The sequence below is a fragment of the Schistocerca americana genome, chromosome 11 (assembly GCF_021461395.2).
Source record: "Schistocerca americana isolate TAMUIC-IGC-003095 chromosome 11, iqSchAmer2.1, whole genome shotgun sequence".
NCBI classification, from domain to species: domain Eukaryota; kingdom Metazoa; phylum Arthropoda; class Insecta; order Orthoptera; family Acrididae; genus Schistocerca; species Schistocerca americana.
Genome location: NC_060129.1, coordinates 33,644,122 through 33,658,400, shown reverse-complemented (window position 1 = coordinate 33,658,400; position 14,279 = coordinate 33,644,122). Strand labels below are relative to the sequence as shown.

The 14,279-nt window shown below is 40.5% G+C and overlaps 1 protein-coding gene across 5 annotated transcripts in view; it reads left to right on the top strand.

Moving 5' to 3' along the window:
* The window catches only part of LOC124553675 (zinc finger protein 708-like), a 120,908-nt gene that overhangs the window by 71,774 nt on the left and 34,855 nt on the right, over window positions 1–14,279 (top strand). For all 5 annotated transcript variants that reach the window (XM_047127559.1, XM_047127558.1, XM_047127560.1 and 2 more), the window contains one exon: window positions 8,365–8,402. In XM_047127559.1, the coding sequence (XP_046983515.1) occupies window positions 8,365–8,402 (38 nt within the window). The remainder of the gene's footprint in view (window positions 1–8,364; window positions 8,403–14,279) is intronic.

Genomic DNA, 14,279 nt, shown 5'->3' with positions numbered 1-14,279 from the left:
TCAAAACCTATGCAGACTTAACAGTAACAGCCCAGACTATGTGAGAAACACACATACATTACCAAAGACTATGAGGCACAGCAGCACTGTTTATTTAAAACCTCAAGAAATCATACCATGCTACTCATTTTCAAAACATCTTACAAAACGTAATTAAAATAAGTGATTGAAATTACATTGTTCTTATTGAAACTAATCAGCTTGAAATAAACACCTTCCCATACTGGTCACTTTGGAAGCTTACCAAACATTCTAAGATAAATATTAACATTAAATATCAGTGAAAACATGATAAACAGCCATCATATGCAACTGTTAAAATAAGTCAATACAAGGAAATATTACTATAGAAACGAGTTTGTCATATCAGATGAGATCATGATTTCCTGCTCATTTACATAGTGCTTTAATGTACTATGTAGCACATACCAAATTCGAAGTACAACCAGTTGAACTGGACCCATCTTGATCACACTGCTTAATAGTTAATTTGTCAAAAATACCTGAACACAAATCCACTAAGGATGATGGATTTAATTTGATTTTGGCAGAGAAGCTAAGACAGCTTTGGTCTAACCTGGCACTGAAACAGTTTATTGTGCAGTATTGCTCGCTGTATATCTAGTAAAGCCAACTAGTGCCCTTAGATAGTGCAAGGAGTCTCTCTGCCCATTATTTGTTAGACACAATTTCTTCACTTCTAGTTGCTCTGAAAATTCTGTCTCTTTGCTCTCCAATGTCATGCATTGGAACATTAGGTGTGATGCAGTTTCTTCACTCTCATCACAGATGCTACATTTATGGTCTTCTTCCATTATACCCATTGTATGTAGGTGTTTGTTTTTTTTTTTTTTTTTTTTTTTTAAATTCCCATGACTGGTCATCAGTCCAAACATGAGTTCAATCTCTTTCCTCTTCGAGCCCAGGGTTACAGAGCATCTTTTAAAGCACAACTTGGGCATCGTTACCTTACCATGTTTTTGCTTATAGACCTAGGTCTAGTATTCTATGTGCTTCTTCTAAGCCAGTTCCATAGTTCGTTTGATCATAGCATTGGTGATTATCAGAACAGGTACCGGTCCACTGAATGGAGTCTTTGCCCCCATCCTGGCCAACCTGTCAGCTTCTTTATTGCCACTGATCCCTGAGTGACCAAGGACCCATATTAAGTTTTTGCCATCTAATCCGCTAACTCCACCAAAGCCCTGTGACATTCTGCAATAATAATACAGTGTGCTGCAGGAGCTCCCAATAATTTCAGGGCTACCTTGCTGTCTGAATAGATGTAGATGCTATGATCCTTGTAGCACCTATATATATTCTCCTCCACACACGCCTTGATTGCAGTAATTTCAGCTTGGAATACCAAGGCCAGTTTTCCTAGAGAGATGATGCCCTCCAGTTTTGGCTGAACCCTGTACACCCCGCCCCCAGCGCCTTGGTCTGATTTTGACCCATCAGTGAACCAGACAGTGTCCTCTGCATGGTGTCAAACTGTTTTCCCACTGCTCCCTGCTTCCAATTATTGTATTGTAAGGCTTGTTGAAGCAGTTGGGAGTTGTTACATAGTCAGGCGGCATTTCTCAAGCCATTCCTATATTTTAGTGTGTGAGTCTGGATATCCAATGTGATCCAGTTTTTACCAGTTTTGAGTGTGTATGCACCAGCTGCTGCCTTCATCTTAACCCAAAGATGTAGTGGAGGCATGTCCAGCATGACTTACATCCCAGTGGTTGGTGTGCTACTAATTCTGCCTGTTGTGGCAAAGCAGGCCAGTTTGTGCACCTTAGCAAGCTCCTTAGCTGCAGCCTGCTGTTGTACATTCTTCCACGACACTATGGCCCCATAGGAGATCCTAAGTCTAACCACTGTTGTGTGTGTCCAGTGTATACATCAGGATCTTAGGCCCCAGTTTTTGCCACAAGGCCTTCTGGTACTCACTAGAGTACAATTCGCCGTGGAGCAGATGCTCTTAATGTGAAGGGTCCATGTTAGTTTCTCATCTAAGATTGTCTCTAGATATTTCACTATCCCCTTCACAGATAGAGTTTCATCAAAAAGCTTTAGATGTCCTCCTTCATGATTGGTACCACAACAGTCTCGTTAGGATTAACGTTTAGGTCCTATGTAATGTACCAGTCTTGCACAATGTCCAGTGCACCTTGTGCCATATTCCTAACCTTGTCAGCAAATTTGCCAGGTATTACTATGACAAGGTCATCTGCGTATCCGTGGCAAAAGCATTGTCTGTAATTTAGTTCCTCAATAAGTTCGTTCTCCAGTAGATTCCACAATAAAGTGGACAAAACTCCTGGACAACCTCTAGTGGTGTTAATTACTATTTTTTCATTCATCATGTGGCCTCTACCCTCCTTCCACTAAGCATGGCCCTAGTCCACCTACATATAGTGGTCACTAGGTCATGCACCTCTGTTGACCTAACCATGGAATCAAAGTTTGTGTTACTAAAAGCCCCCTTGACGCCCAGGAAGATGCAGAGGGCTGTTTCTTGAAAGGAAAGTGCTTTCTCCACCCTCCCAACAAATAGTTGGAGAGCTGTCTCACTTGATTTACCTGGTTGTGTGTGTTAGTTTGAATGTAGAGGAGCCCTAGTTAGCCTCCTCTCCCCAGCATGTACATTAACTCGACTGATTGGTCTCATATCCTTGGCCTTAGTATGATCAATTCTCCCTGGCTTTGGAATAAAGACAACCTTCACTGCCCTCCAGGCATTGGGAATGACTCCCACTGCTAGGCTAACCCGGAATAACGAGCAGAGGACTCTCATAAGATTGTCTCCTATTTGTTTTAAGAGAGCTGGAAAGATTCCATCTGGACCAGGTGACTTGACCAATTAGAATGTTGCCACCGCCCATTGGATTTTACTGAAATTGACACACTCCTTGGCTGATTCCCAGTCCTCTCTTTGAGTGCCTGAGAACCATTGTCTTTCAGGGGTCGCATTCTGCTCTATGTTATCCGCCAGAGCATATTGAGGAAAATGAGTTTTGAGGAGCAGTTCCAGTGTCTCATGTGCTGTCTCTGTATTTTCCCCATCGTCCTTCCTCAATTAACCTCCTGGATTAGTTGGTACTCTGGTGAGGATTTTGTGAAGCCTGGCTTGAGATAAGCACCTTCCCATGCTGGTCACTTTAGAACCTTAAGAAACATTCTGAGATAAATATTACATTAATTATCAGTGAAATCATGATAAATTGCCATCATATGCAACTGTTACAGTAATTAAATACAAGGAAATATTTCTATACAAACAAACGTGTCATATCAGGTAAGATTGTAATTTCCTGCTCATTTACATGGTGCTTTAGGTTACTACGTAGCACTTACCAAGTTTGAATTACAACCAATTGAACTTGACACATCTTGATCACACTGCATAATAGTTAATTTGTTGTTAAAAACATATCTAATACACATTTGATAAGGATAAGGGTGTAGTGTAAAATATGCTCTCTTTTGGTGTATGGAATTGTGGAGTACATTTAGCTCTGGTCAAATTAATTGAGTAGTTCTAATCAAATTGTAGATACCCTGGATCCAGTTGAGTTCCAGTCAAACTATGTATTCACTGTACAGTTTGATGTATTGTTTATGCTTGTGGCAGTTTTGGCTTACATGTAGTACTATTTAGCGTTATTGTAATCAGTGTTTATAAAATTAATTAATGAGAAACTATACAGGGCTCTATTTAACTCCTGAAGTTGGGCTGCACAGTTTGAAATAGTACTGTTGAATTCAATTTTAGTGTTTTTCTATATAATATTTGTGAATAATATTTTATAGCAGGAAAGTGACAAATTAGCAGTTGGCTATGCATCTGATTTTTTGAGAGATCAGTCAGCAGAGTTAGAATATTTGATTTGTTGCATCCTTTGTTTATTGCTGTCCCTCACTAATTTTGGCTGCATTCATCTTTTGTTTGTCAATGAGTTTATGATTATGTTTAAATGTGTGACAAAAATTCTACTTGCCATCATAGCACTGACCTTGGGAAAGTCCTAAAATTGCTTAAAGATTCAAGTGCAAAAGTTACATGAATGTGAATTTAAATACTGCCTCACAGTTGTCGGCCTTTTCTCACAGGAAAGTAACCCCAATGGATAGTAGGTTAAGGGCATTTCTCTTGACTTAGAAGGAACGTAGTTCACCAGAGCAAAATATTAAATGTATAGATTTTCATGTTTCAGTGTTAAATGGGAAATGTTCAGTGTCAATCAATCCTGTGCATTTGATGGTAGATTCACATCACTATCTCATGTATAATATTTGAAAGTTTGAATGCATGACAGATTTTCAGTTACCTTCATTATTTGTTCAAATTAATTTCCAGTGGTGCTTACAAAGACTTGATACCATATATTGCAGTTTATAAAATTGATTTGTTTCTTCAAAAAACTGCCTCCAAAATTGAGGTGTGTTACACTCAAATTTAATATAACAAGTCCAGTGTTCCAGTCAAAATTCCCGGTTGCCTTAAAAATGGCCATATATTCAGTGCTGCAGGAAATCTATTTCTATCTAGTAACATTGGATTCAATTGGCAGAAGACATGCACCAGTGCAATGAACATGTTACAGGGATTCACAAGTTTTGTTGAGATGTTTCTCTTGGAACACCAGCTGATTGCGTACAAATCATTCTGTCCTTCCTCCTCTCTCTTCAGGGATGACCTGACCTTGGCTTATTGGTTACTGTTGTTTCATGTTTTTGCTATTGACTGTGCACACTTGTTTGTGGTTGTGATATGCCATAGTCCCTAGAAGTACTCCCAATCTTGAAGACATGCAAAACAGCTTGTCTCACATCAAGCGAGTGTTCTGTTTTGCTATACTTCTAGTTCTCTGCAAGTAAACAATCACTGGGTGAATACCTCAGTCATAGTAGTTACTGGATACCATACCATCAAGGCAAGTTACAAACTTTCGAGCTAAAGGAATACATACATACATTGTTGTTGTATGATCGTATTTGTTCACTAGATATGTAACCACAGCAGTGTGCAGCTCTTGATGGAGTGACACTTGAATGCATTGCTCTTTTTTGACTGCATGCAAGCAGTACTGACAGCATAACAACACCACTGCAAAATATTTCTGATCACTGCTGTAGCCTAACAAAACACTCCAAATACTGTTATCTGCATATTTGCAGAGACTCTTTGAGCTGCTTGCTGCAACTTGTTTGCAGTACATATACGATTGCTATGCTTTACTGAGAAGGTACTACAAATATGGAACAATTTTTTTTCCTGATCAATTACAGGCCAGCTAAGGTTTTACATTTATTTATGCTACTACTCCTTCTGTACACATTTTTCTTTCCACGCACCTGACGTTCAGTTTCTATCTTGTCTTTTTGGAACTGTTATGCTGTGGAGAATTTACCAACTCAATCCTGTTTCTGTATTTGGTTTGGTTTTAAATATCTTGCTAATTTATACAAGTTTCTTGTAGGTCTTTGTGCACTCTTGTAAGGCATTGAGATTTTTTAATGGTTTTAGTACTGCTACAGAGTTTTCTTTTCAGTATGCTAAGACTCATTAACCTTGTATGCCAAATTTTGTCTCCAGTTATTTTCCTACATATTTATCTATACTTCTGTATTGTTTCTGAATTTAAATGTTTGTGGTGGTATTCTGTTTCCTAATATCTTTTTCGTAATTTTCACTATCTTTTTGTTGATTCTAAAATTAGTATTTGTGATACAGATGTGTATTCTGTGTGATACAGATGTGTATTTTGGCCAAATGACTACTTTGCAAGTTGGAGGTTCTGCAATTTTGGAGAATGAATTTTTACTATAAACATCTTCTGTTAACTGAAATGCAGAGTCCATCTTTTATAGTCTTCCTCTTGTGGTTCCATTTTCCCCACCATTTGGCTACATGACTTCTCATAGATCCTTAAATTTGTCTTCCCCTGACCCTCCCACACTTCGTATTTGATAGGGATGTTGCAGTCCTGTAGTTACCCATTACTGCTTCACTGCTGCTTATCAGAGGAGACGACTAGTCATGCTTTTCCTACTGTTTTTCTTTCTCTCTGTTCTGTGGTTTCTCTACATTGTCAGCATTGCTAAATTATCTACAAAAGTTGAACAAACAATTTTGAAATTATCAATTTCCTAACCAAGTAGTATTCAACTTCTGGTAGTAGATTCTGAGAACAGCTCCATCTGTTCAATATTCACTTTTGTAGTATAGTCTGAAAGAAGAATGGAGTTAGTACATTGCCTTGGCTATAGTCTGTTCTTATCTCAAATGAGGCTGTAGTTCTTTTAAGAAGACCCGTGTTGTCTTCTGTATTTCAGATTGTTTAAGAATTTTTAAATAAAGCATTCTTGCTTTGTAGTCATAGGCCTTCTAAAATGTTACAGATGTATTCCAATTGTATTTTGCTCCTTTAGTCCTCTATCAATTTGGCCTTCACAGGACCATCCTGTCCTAAGCCATCTCTGATATATCTTGTATTTTAGAATTCTGCTGTTGTCTCCTTGAACTTTTCATGGAATTTCATTGAATCTTATGTGAACATGGTTATCAGTTATTCTAGGCCAGGAATCATACTTTTGTTATTCAGTGGTAATGGTCAATTTCAACAGATATCTATGTCTGACTCTGGAATTCATCATCTTTTCGGAATTGTGCTTTGTTACTGGCACACAAGCTGTCTGATATTCTCAAATCATATTATTGTTGTCCTCGTATCTTTTTAGTGGTGTATGCTAAATGTCTTTTTCTTTGCAGTTTTCCTTTTTTCTTACATCTAGTCAGGCAGACATTCATAAATGAAAACATTTTCTACCAGGGCTGATATGGAATGTATTTATTCAAAATTAATTTGGCAGTTGTACAATTCTCAAGTGGTAGCTCAGTGTGATGTCTGAATCCTTTATAATTCCTTTTGAGGTAATACTTTTGTGTTAACCATGTTTACAGATTCCATTTTCTTTACAAGGTGGGAGTCTTTGTAATCTGTATGCCTAGAAATTGGTAGTACTTCATGTACTAATTTCTATCAAAGTCATGTCATACTGCACATCTTAATATCCACTCCCCAAGCACTAGGCATGACATTTAATAACACTGACTTAGTTCATAGTAAGCTGTCACTTGAGAATGGCATAACAGTCAAAATTCCAGTTGTGAATAAATTCATTTAATAGCAGTTTGGGCAGATAATGTTCTCATCTCCATTCTGTGCCAGTCTGAGGATAAAAGTTAAATAAAATCTGTATGTTTTCCTCTGGAACTTCATCAGATGCTTCTCAACATTGTTCTGAGGACTGTTTTACCTTCTGCATTGTTATCCTGATCTATTGGTGCATGTGCATTAATTATTTTGTACCTCTCACCTAAATATTGAATTATTCCAGGGAGAGAGACTTCTGGAGGTAATGAAAAATTTGGATTTTGGATTGTTTGGGGAAAGAGGCCAAACAGCGAGGTCATTGGTCTAATCGGATTAGGAAAGGATGGGGAAGGAAGTCGGCCATGCCCTTTCAATGGAACCATCCCGGCATTTGCCTGGAGTGATTTAGGGAAATCATGGAAAACCTAAATCCAGATGGTCGGGTGTGGGATTGAACCGTTGTCCTCGCAAAAAATTTGGCACCGTTTGCAACATAATTGCCATTTATGAATGCAGAGCCTAGTACTGTAGTAGTTTCGCGAATTTCTTCCCTGTGTTCTTTGTGAAGAATCTACAGTTCTCTGATTGTGGTATTTCTTCATCTGTGAATGTGATATTTTGTAATGCCAATTTTAACTTGTCCATTTACAATGTGTGAAACTATTTTGAGTTTGCCTATATTTATTAATGTTTGTATATTTAATGGTCCAAGCCTGTATGTAGTTCTGGGTGTGAACTTAAGGTTGGGTTTAGGAGTCACTCCTCACGTCTGCAAGTTGGTCTGGGCTGCCCAGAGCACAAAGGTCCAAATGTATCACTTACAATGATGGATTCATCTGTCAGTGCATGGCAGTTTTCATAACAGGAAAAAAGTGAAAGAAAACTTTACACAAAGTGTAAGTGCATAACAGATTAAAGATGTTATTGGTCACTTTCCTTTGTGAAGTATCTAGTAGGAAGTATGGCTACAACCAAATTACTGGCTTGTGTAGTTATTTACAGTACTGAAGACAGTGAGAAAATGGAGAATGAATTCTTACTAACATTCTGTTTCATTAACTGCAACAGTTTATCACGTCCTCTTAAATGATATTTTCAAGCCTAACTTACAGCATTTTGTGGACCAATCACATGTTGGTGGGCGTTAATAGAATTCTATGTATTTACTGTCTCATCAGTTGTAAATCACTGGCCATTTCTTCAAATATTTCAGGTGGAAACCTCAATAAGATGTGCATCTGATAGTGCAAGGTAAGTTTTCATAATTCACTGCAGAACTTTTTCAGAAATATAAATTTTTGTTTATTAATTGTGAGAGTACTTCAGTTATAAAATGCACTACTGTAATGATTCATTAATACTATTCTTTGCAACAACCGTTATGTGACTATTCCTAGATAAATAGAGCAAATGTCTGATATCCATACAGGAAAATAAAAGTTCAGGTGGCATATCAGCAGCTGTATTGTGTTTAATGCAGAATGTCACATGAAATCACTTAAATTCAACAGATTCATCTTGATGGGCACAAGCTAATATCATACTGCAGTAGAACAAGTTAGAAGAAAGGGTGAATGGCTATATATCCAAATATTGGAGCTGATTCCCAGCCTTTCAGATTAATGAATATAGTGTTGAACACCTCTCTCAATTCGGTGCCACAGTGGTGCTCAGGTAATGCACAAGCTTGTAGTGGTTTACAGACCACCATCAAGAAGAAACATAAGTAGCTGGTGCCACTTTCAGTAAGGCTGTGGAGACTTAACTGGTGAATCCGCATTCTCTTTGTTTCTCCTTCGTCCTGGTGTGTCCCTGAAGGCTGTCCCATTCGTCAGACACATTACAGGTGACAAGGTAATGCATAATTGGCAGCTCCAGGTCAACGGGTGGGGTTCTCGTACCCTCTGATACAGATCAGGCCCAGAAGGGTGAGTGACTGAGCTGTTACCTTCCCAAATGCCAATTGGTCCCTCTGTCAGGAGTTTGGGGGGTGTGACCTGAGGTGCGAACAATCATTTACGGTGGGTGAATCCCCCTCTGAGGGGGTTCCCAGTTGGAAAGAGTATGCCATTGGAAATGTTGGCAATTGTGGGGGATTCTTTTGCAATGTATCAATCACCATCTTAGCGTGTGTCTACTAAACATAAACATAAACAAAATGAGGCTATAGATTTGAAGGCCCTCCCAAATGCACCTTGGTTCCTCATGGTGTCACATACTGAAGAGGGTCATTTCTTTGCTACAGTTAATGCATGCCTTATTCTGGAAGGTGTTGCAGTTGGAGACTCTGTGAAATTTTTCTCATTTATGATAAAGATGGATGCAAACTTAATGCCCACATGCACTAAAAAAAAAAAAAAAAAAAAAAACATAGTTCAAATGTCTCTGAGCACTATGGGACTTAACATCTATGGTCATCAGTCCCCTAGAACTTAGAACTACTTAAACGTAACTAACCTAAGGGCAGCACAAAACACCCAGTCATCACGAGGCAGAGAAAATCCCTGACCCCGCCGGGAATCGAACCCGGGCGCAGGAAGCGAGAACGCTACTGCACGACCATGAGCTGTGGACCCACATGCACTCATTTTCTACCATTTGCTCGAGTAGTTTTTGCCTCAAAGATTAAGGGAGGCTGTGAAGTAATCACAGTCCAACCATACATTCCAAACCAGATGCGTTCGTACAAGTGTCAACATAATAATAAAACGTTTATCCAGTCAAAACATGGCCAAGTGTGTTACTTTTGGCAGAGATGCTCAGGAGGGCAGCTGTTCGCCTCCTCTCTGCTGTATCAATTGTAATCCCGTGAATGTCCCAAGTGTCTTAATGAGCAAGCATCCAGGAGATCTGATTGAAGGCCATTAAACCCCACCCTGTCACTTGAAATTGTTAGCTAGTCAAAATCCGTGCATTTTCCATCTGGCATTTACAGTACCATTTTTGCTATGCCGTGCATAACGGAGGATATGCCCACGAAGACTTCCAACTTCAAGTCAGTGTTGCAGTAGTGAAATCACACAGGTCACAATAGCATCCCTGTCTCCTACTACAGCTACGCAACAAGCAATCAGATCTTTACATTTGGTGGTGGAATCACGTGCTACACAACTATCAGGCTGAAAGGACAAAAGCAATACTCCTGCAAAGACTTTCTACAGCTAAAAACATACTCTTCATCCGTCAACTAGAAAGTTCTAAGAACTTTAACAAAAACAAATGGTCTTCTCCTTCCCTGACTTGGAGATCCACTTCAGTGGTGTTGGCATATGTACCCTTACCTGGCTGACCTCCATTTTGCTGGTGCCCACTGCCTACTGATTTTCTGCTGTGGAATTCAGACTGACCCAGGGAGAGTGCCAACATGTTTGTAGATCTCATGGAACAGGATTCTTCAGCCTCTTCCCCCTGTAACAGTGGATTTTTGAAGGCTTGCACTCAGCAGCCACCAAGGTGACTAATCTTCATTTGTTCCCTCTTCCCCAATCCCCATTATGACTTCTGCAATGGAAAATTCATGGCATTAGATCCCAGGAGGGGTTACAGCTGCTCTTGGAATTGCAGTGTCCGCTTGTTTTCTGCTTCCAAGAAAAAAACTTATCCTCACAACCCATTTGACGTTTCATGTTTCTTTCTGGTCCTCTGTGACCTTTACCTCCAAGGATAGCATTCCACCTCATGTGGGAGCCATGCTGGCCATCCATCTCATTTAACATGCGACTGCTAGCTGTTGCAGTCAGCATTGCCCTTCCTCATTTCACCTTTTCTCTTTGCAACATCTGCACCTCTCCATCATTTGCTGTTACCAAGTCGGACTTACCCTAGCTCATTTGGTCACCTCCCTCACTCCATTTTGCTGCTTGGCAACTTCACTGCCCACCATCTGCTTTGGGGCTCTTAGAGAACCTGTCCAAGAGGTTCCCTCTTAGCTGACCTTCTGAATCATCTCTTACCACTAGAGCACCCACGTTCCTTTCAGATTCCATGCACATTTCTTACCATTTGGACTTCTCGTTCTGCACTGTCCAGCTCGCCTGTCATCTTTGGAATGTGTGTTCTTATAGGACAACTATCCAAGGATTTCCACCCAATAATCCCCAAACAGCTTTTAGAGTTTAGCCGAGAGACAAAATCCAATAATAATTTAACTTGGCAATACAACTTAAGATCATTTACAAAAACCTTTAAGAATGATGACAGTTGGCACCTTAAATATGGAAAACATTAAGAGCAGCAATAAACTAAAAAACATTAATAATAATGGCAACTTGGCACCATAAAATAAGAGAAATTTATTCTGCAAGAACAAATTACAATGGTGCTTCAAAAGATTTTACACCACAGACCAAGATCCAATAATAAGTTAACTTGGCATTACAATTTAAAATCATTTATATAAAAGAACTTTGAGAAAGATAATGGCACTTGGCACCATAAAATAAAAGAAGCGCAACACACAACCAATAAATATAATAACAAAATAATAATTTGATACAACCAAAGGGCAAGGGCAACTCCCAACACAATCACAGATGGCCGAGCTCTCACACTTCAGAGCCTTCCCACTAGAAACGGTCCCCGAAATAAATGCTGAGAGCTCCCCAACATGCCTCCCACAACTGCCCATGACTTACGCATGTTGGTTATGTTTTGTAACACACGACAGATAATATCAACACAAGATAAAATTCAAAAATGGAATAACAATATAACATCCCGACAGCACATGATAACCACAGCGCCATTAACTCAGGCGCTCTTAACAGGTGCCAGAAGCCAACACACACAAATCTTAATAAACAAAACAATAAAAGCCAAGCACACATAAATAGTCAAACCACAGTCTTAGAAGTGCCTTAACAACACCAAACGCGACTATTCCACCAAGTTAATAATAACACAGTAAGATAAAAATACGGAACATACCACTAAATGCTGTGACACAAACAAAATTGACGAGATCGTGTTGTTCAGGTCCCAGAAGACCATATATACTAAGCAGAAGTAATTCACTATGCGTATACTGTCCAAAACCGCCATCCTTAGGCAGACTTTACCTAACATGTCAAATGCCAAATATACCATACATGAACGCAACTCCGGGCAGGTAACAGGATCCACCTACATGAATTCCTTCAAAAAGGAACATACAGGCACCACCAAAGGTTACGCTGAGCAGACCGCGTGGGTAACGACCCACTCAGTGGTATAAACAAAAGATACTCCAGTTGAGCAAATAAATTAGTACGAATGAATATCGTAATGTGCCACACACACACACACACACACACACACACACACACACACACACACACAGCATAAACTTCCAATAACGCCGTCCCACATCAGAATGAAGTTCAGAAACCGCAGCTGGAGCTTCCAGCGGAAAATCTGACGAGCCAACCGAGCTCACACCCTAACCTGGCATACGACTCCAAAATTTAGCAACTGGTTGTCTCCAGGCCAGAGTATCACAGGACCCCACCGGACCTCCACATCGGACAGGCAGGCAGAACAAGTACCCCGACGCCAATTAATCACTACCGCATGGCCAGCACAGCAGCGAGTTGATCCGCCCCAGACCACTCTGCTCATATTGCGAGGTACAACCACCTTAGCGCTAGTCACCAGCAGGTCAGGCAGAGCGAACTTCACGTTCCGTGCAATATCCAGAAACCGACTACCCTCTCACTTTCCGCCAGCCACCACGAACAATAGCAAATCACCACCGGAACCCCACCAGCACTAGAACAGCGAACTATAGTCGATTATAGTGCGCGCTCAAAACAAGATCACATGATAGCGGCGCGCGCTGTATCAACCTGGAATGACCCATTCCCTCTGACACATATTCAAGTGATCACTTCCTGTGTGCATCCATGCGCCGACTCCTACCCCACCTGAGTGCAAATCCTATTGGCAAATTTCTACATCTACATTATACTCTGCAAGCCACCCAACGGTGTGTGGCGGTGGGCACTTTACGTGCCACTGTCATTACCTCCCTTTCCTGTTCCAGTCACGTATGGTTCGCAGGAAGGACTGCCGGAAAGCCTCCGTGCGCGCTCGAATCTCTCTAATTTTACATTCGTGATCTCCTTGGGAGGTATAAGTAGGGGGAAGCAATAATTTATTCGATACCTCATCCAGAAACGCACCCTCTCGAAACCTGGACAGCAAGCTACACCGTGATGCAGAGCGCCTCTCTTGCAGAGTCTGCCACTTGATTTTGCTAAACATCTCCGTAACGCTATCATGCTTACCAAATAACCCTGTGATGAAACGCGCCGCTCTTCTTTGGTTGTTCTCTATCTCCTCTGTCAACCTGACCTGGTACGGATGCCACACTGATGAGCAATACTCGAGTATAGGTCGAACGAGTGTTTTGTAAGCCACCTCCTTTGTTGATGGACTACATTTTCTAAGGACTCTCCCAATGAATCTCAACCTGACACCCGCCTTACCAACAATTAATTTTATATGATCATTCCACTTCAGATCGTTCCGTACACGTACTCCCAGACATTGTACAGAAGTAACTGCTACCAGTGTTTGTTCCGCCATCATATAATCATACAATAAAGGATCCTTCTTTCTATGTATTCGCAATACATTATGTGTGTCTATGTTAGAGGTCAGTTGCCACTCCCTGCACCGTGTGCCTATCTGGTGCAGATCTTCCTGCATTTCGCTGCAATTTTCTAATGCTGCAACTTCTCTGTATACTACAGCATCATCTGCATGGAACTTCAGACACTACTAGGTCATTTATATATATTGTGAAAAGCAATGGTCCCATAACACTCCCCTGTGGCACGCCAGAGGCTACTTTGTCTGTAGACGTCTCTCCATTGAGAACAACATGCTGTGTTCTGTTTGCTAAAAACTCTTCAATCCAGCCACACAGCTGGTCTTATATTCCGTAGGCTCTTACTTTGTTTATCAGGTGACAGTGCGGAACTGTATTGAACGCCGTCCGGAAGTCAAGAAAAGTAGCATCTACCTGGGAGCCTGTATCTAATATTTTCTGGGTCTCATGAACAAATAACGCGAGTTGGGTCTCACACGATCGCTGTTTCCGGAATCCATGTTGATTCCTACAGAGTAGATTCTGGGTTTCCAGAAGTG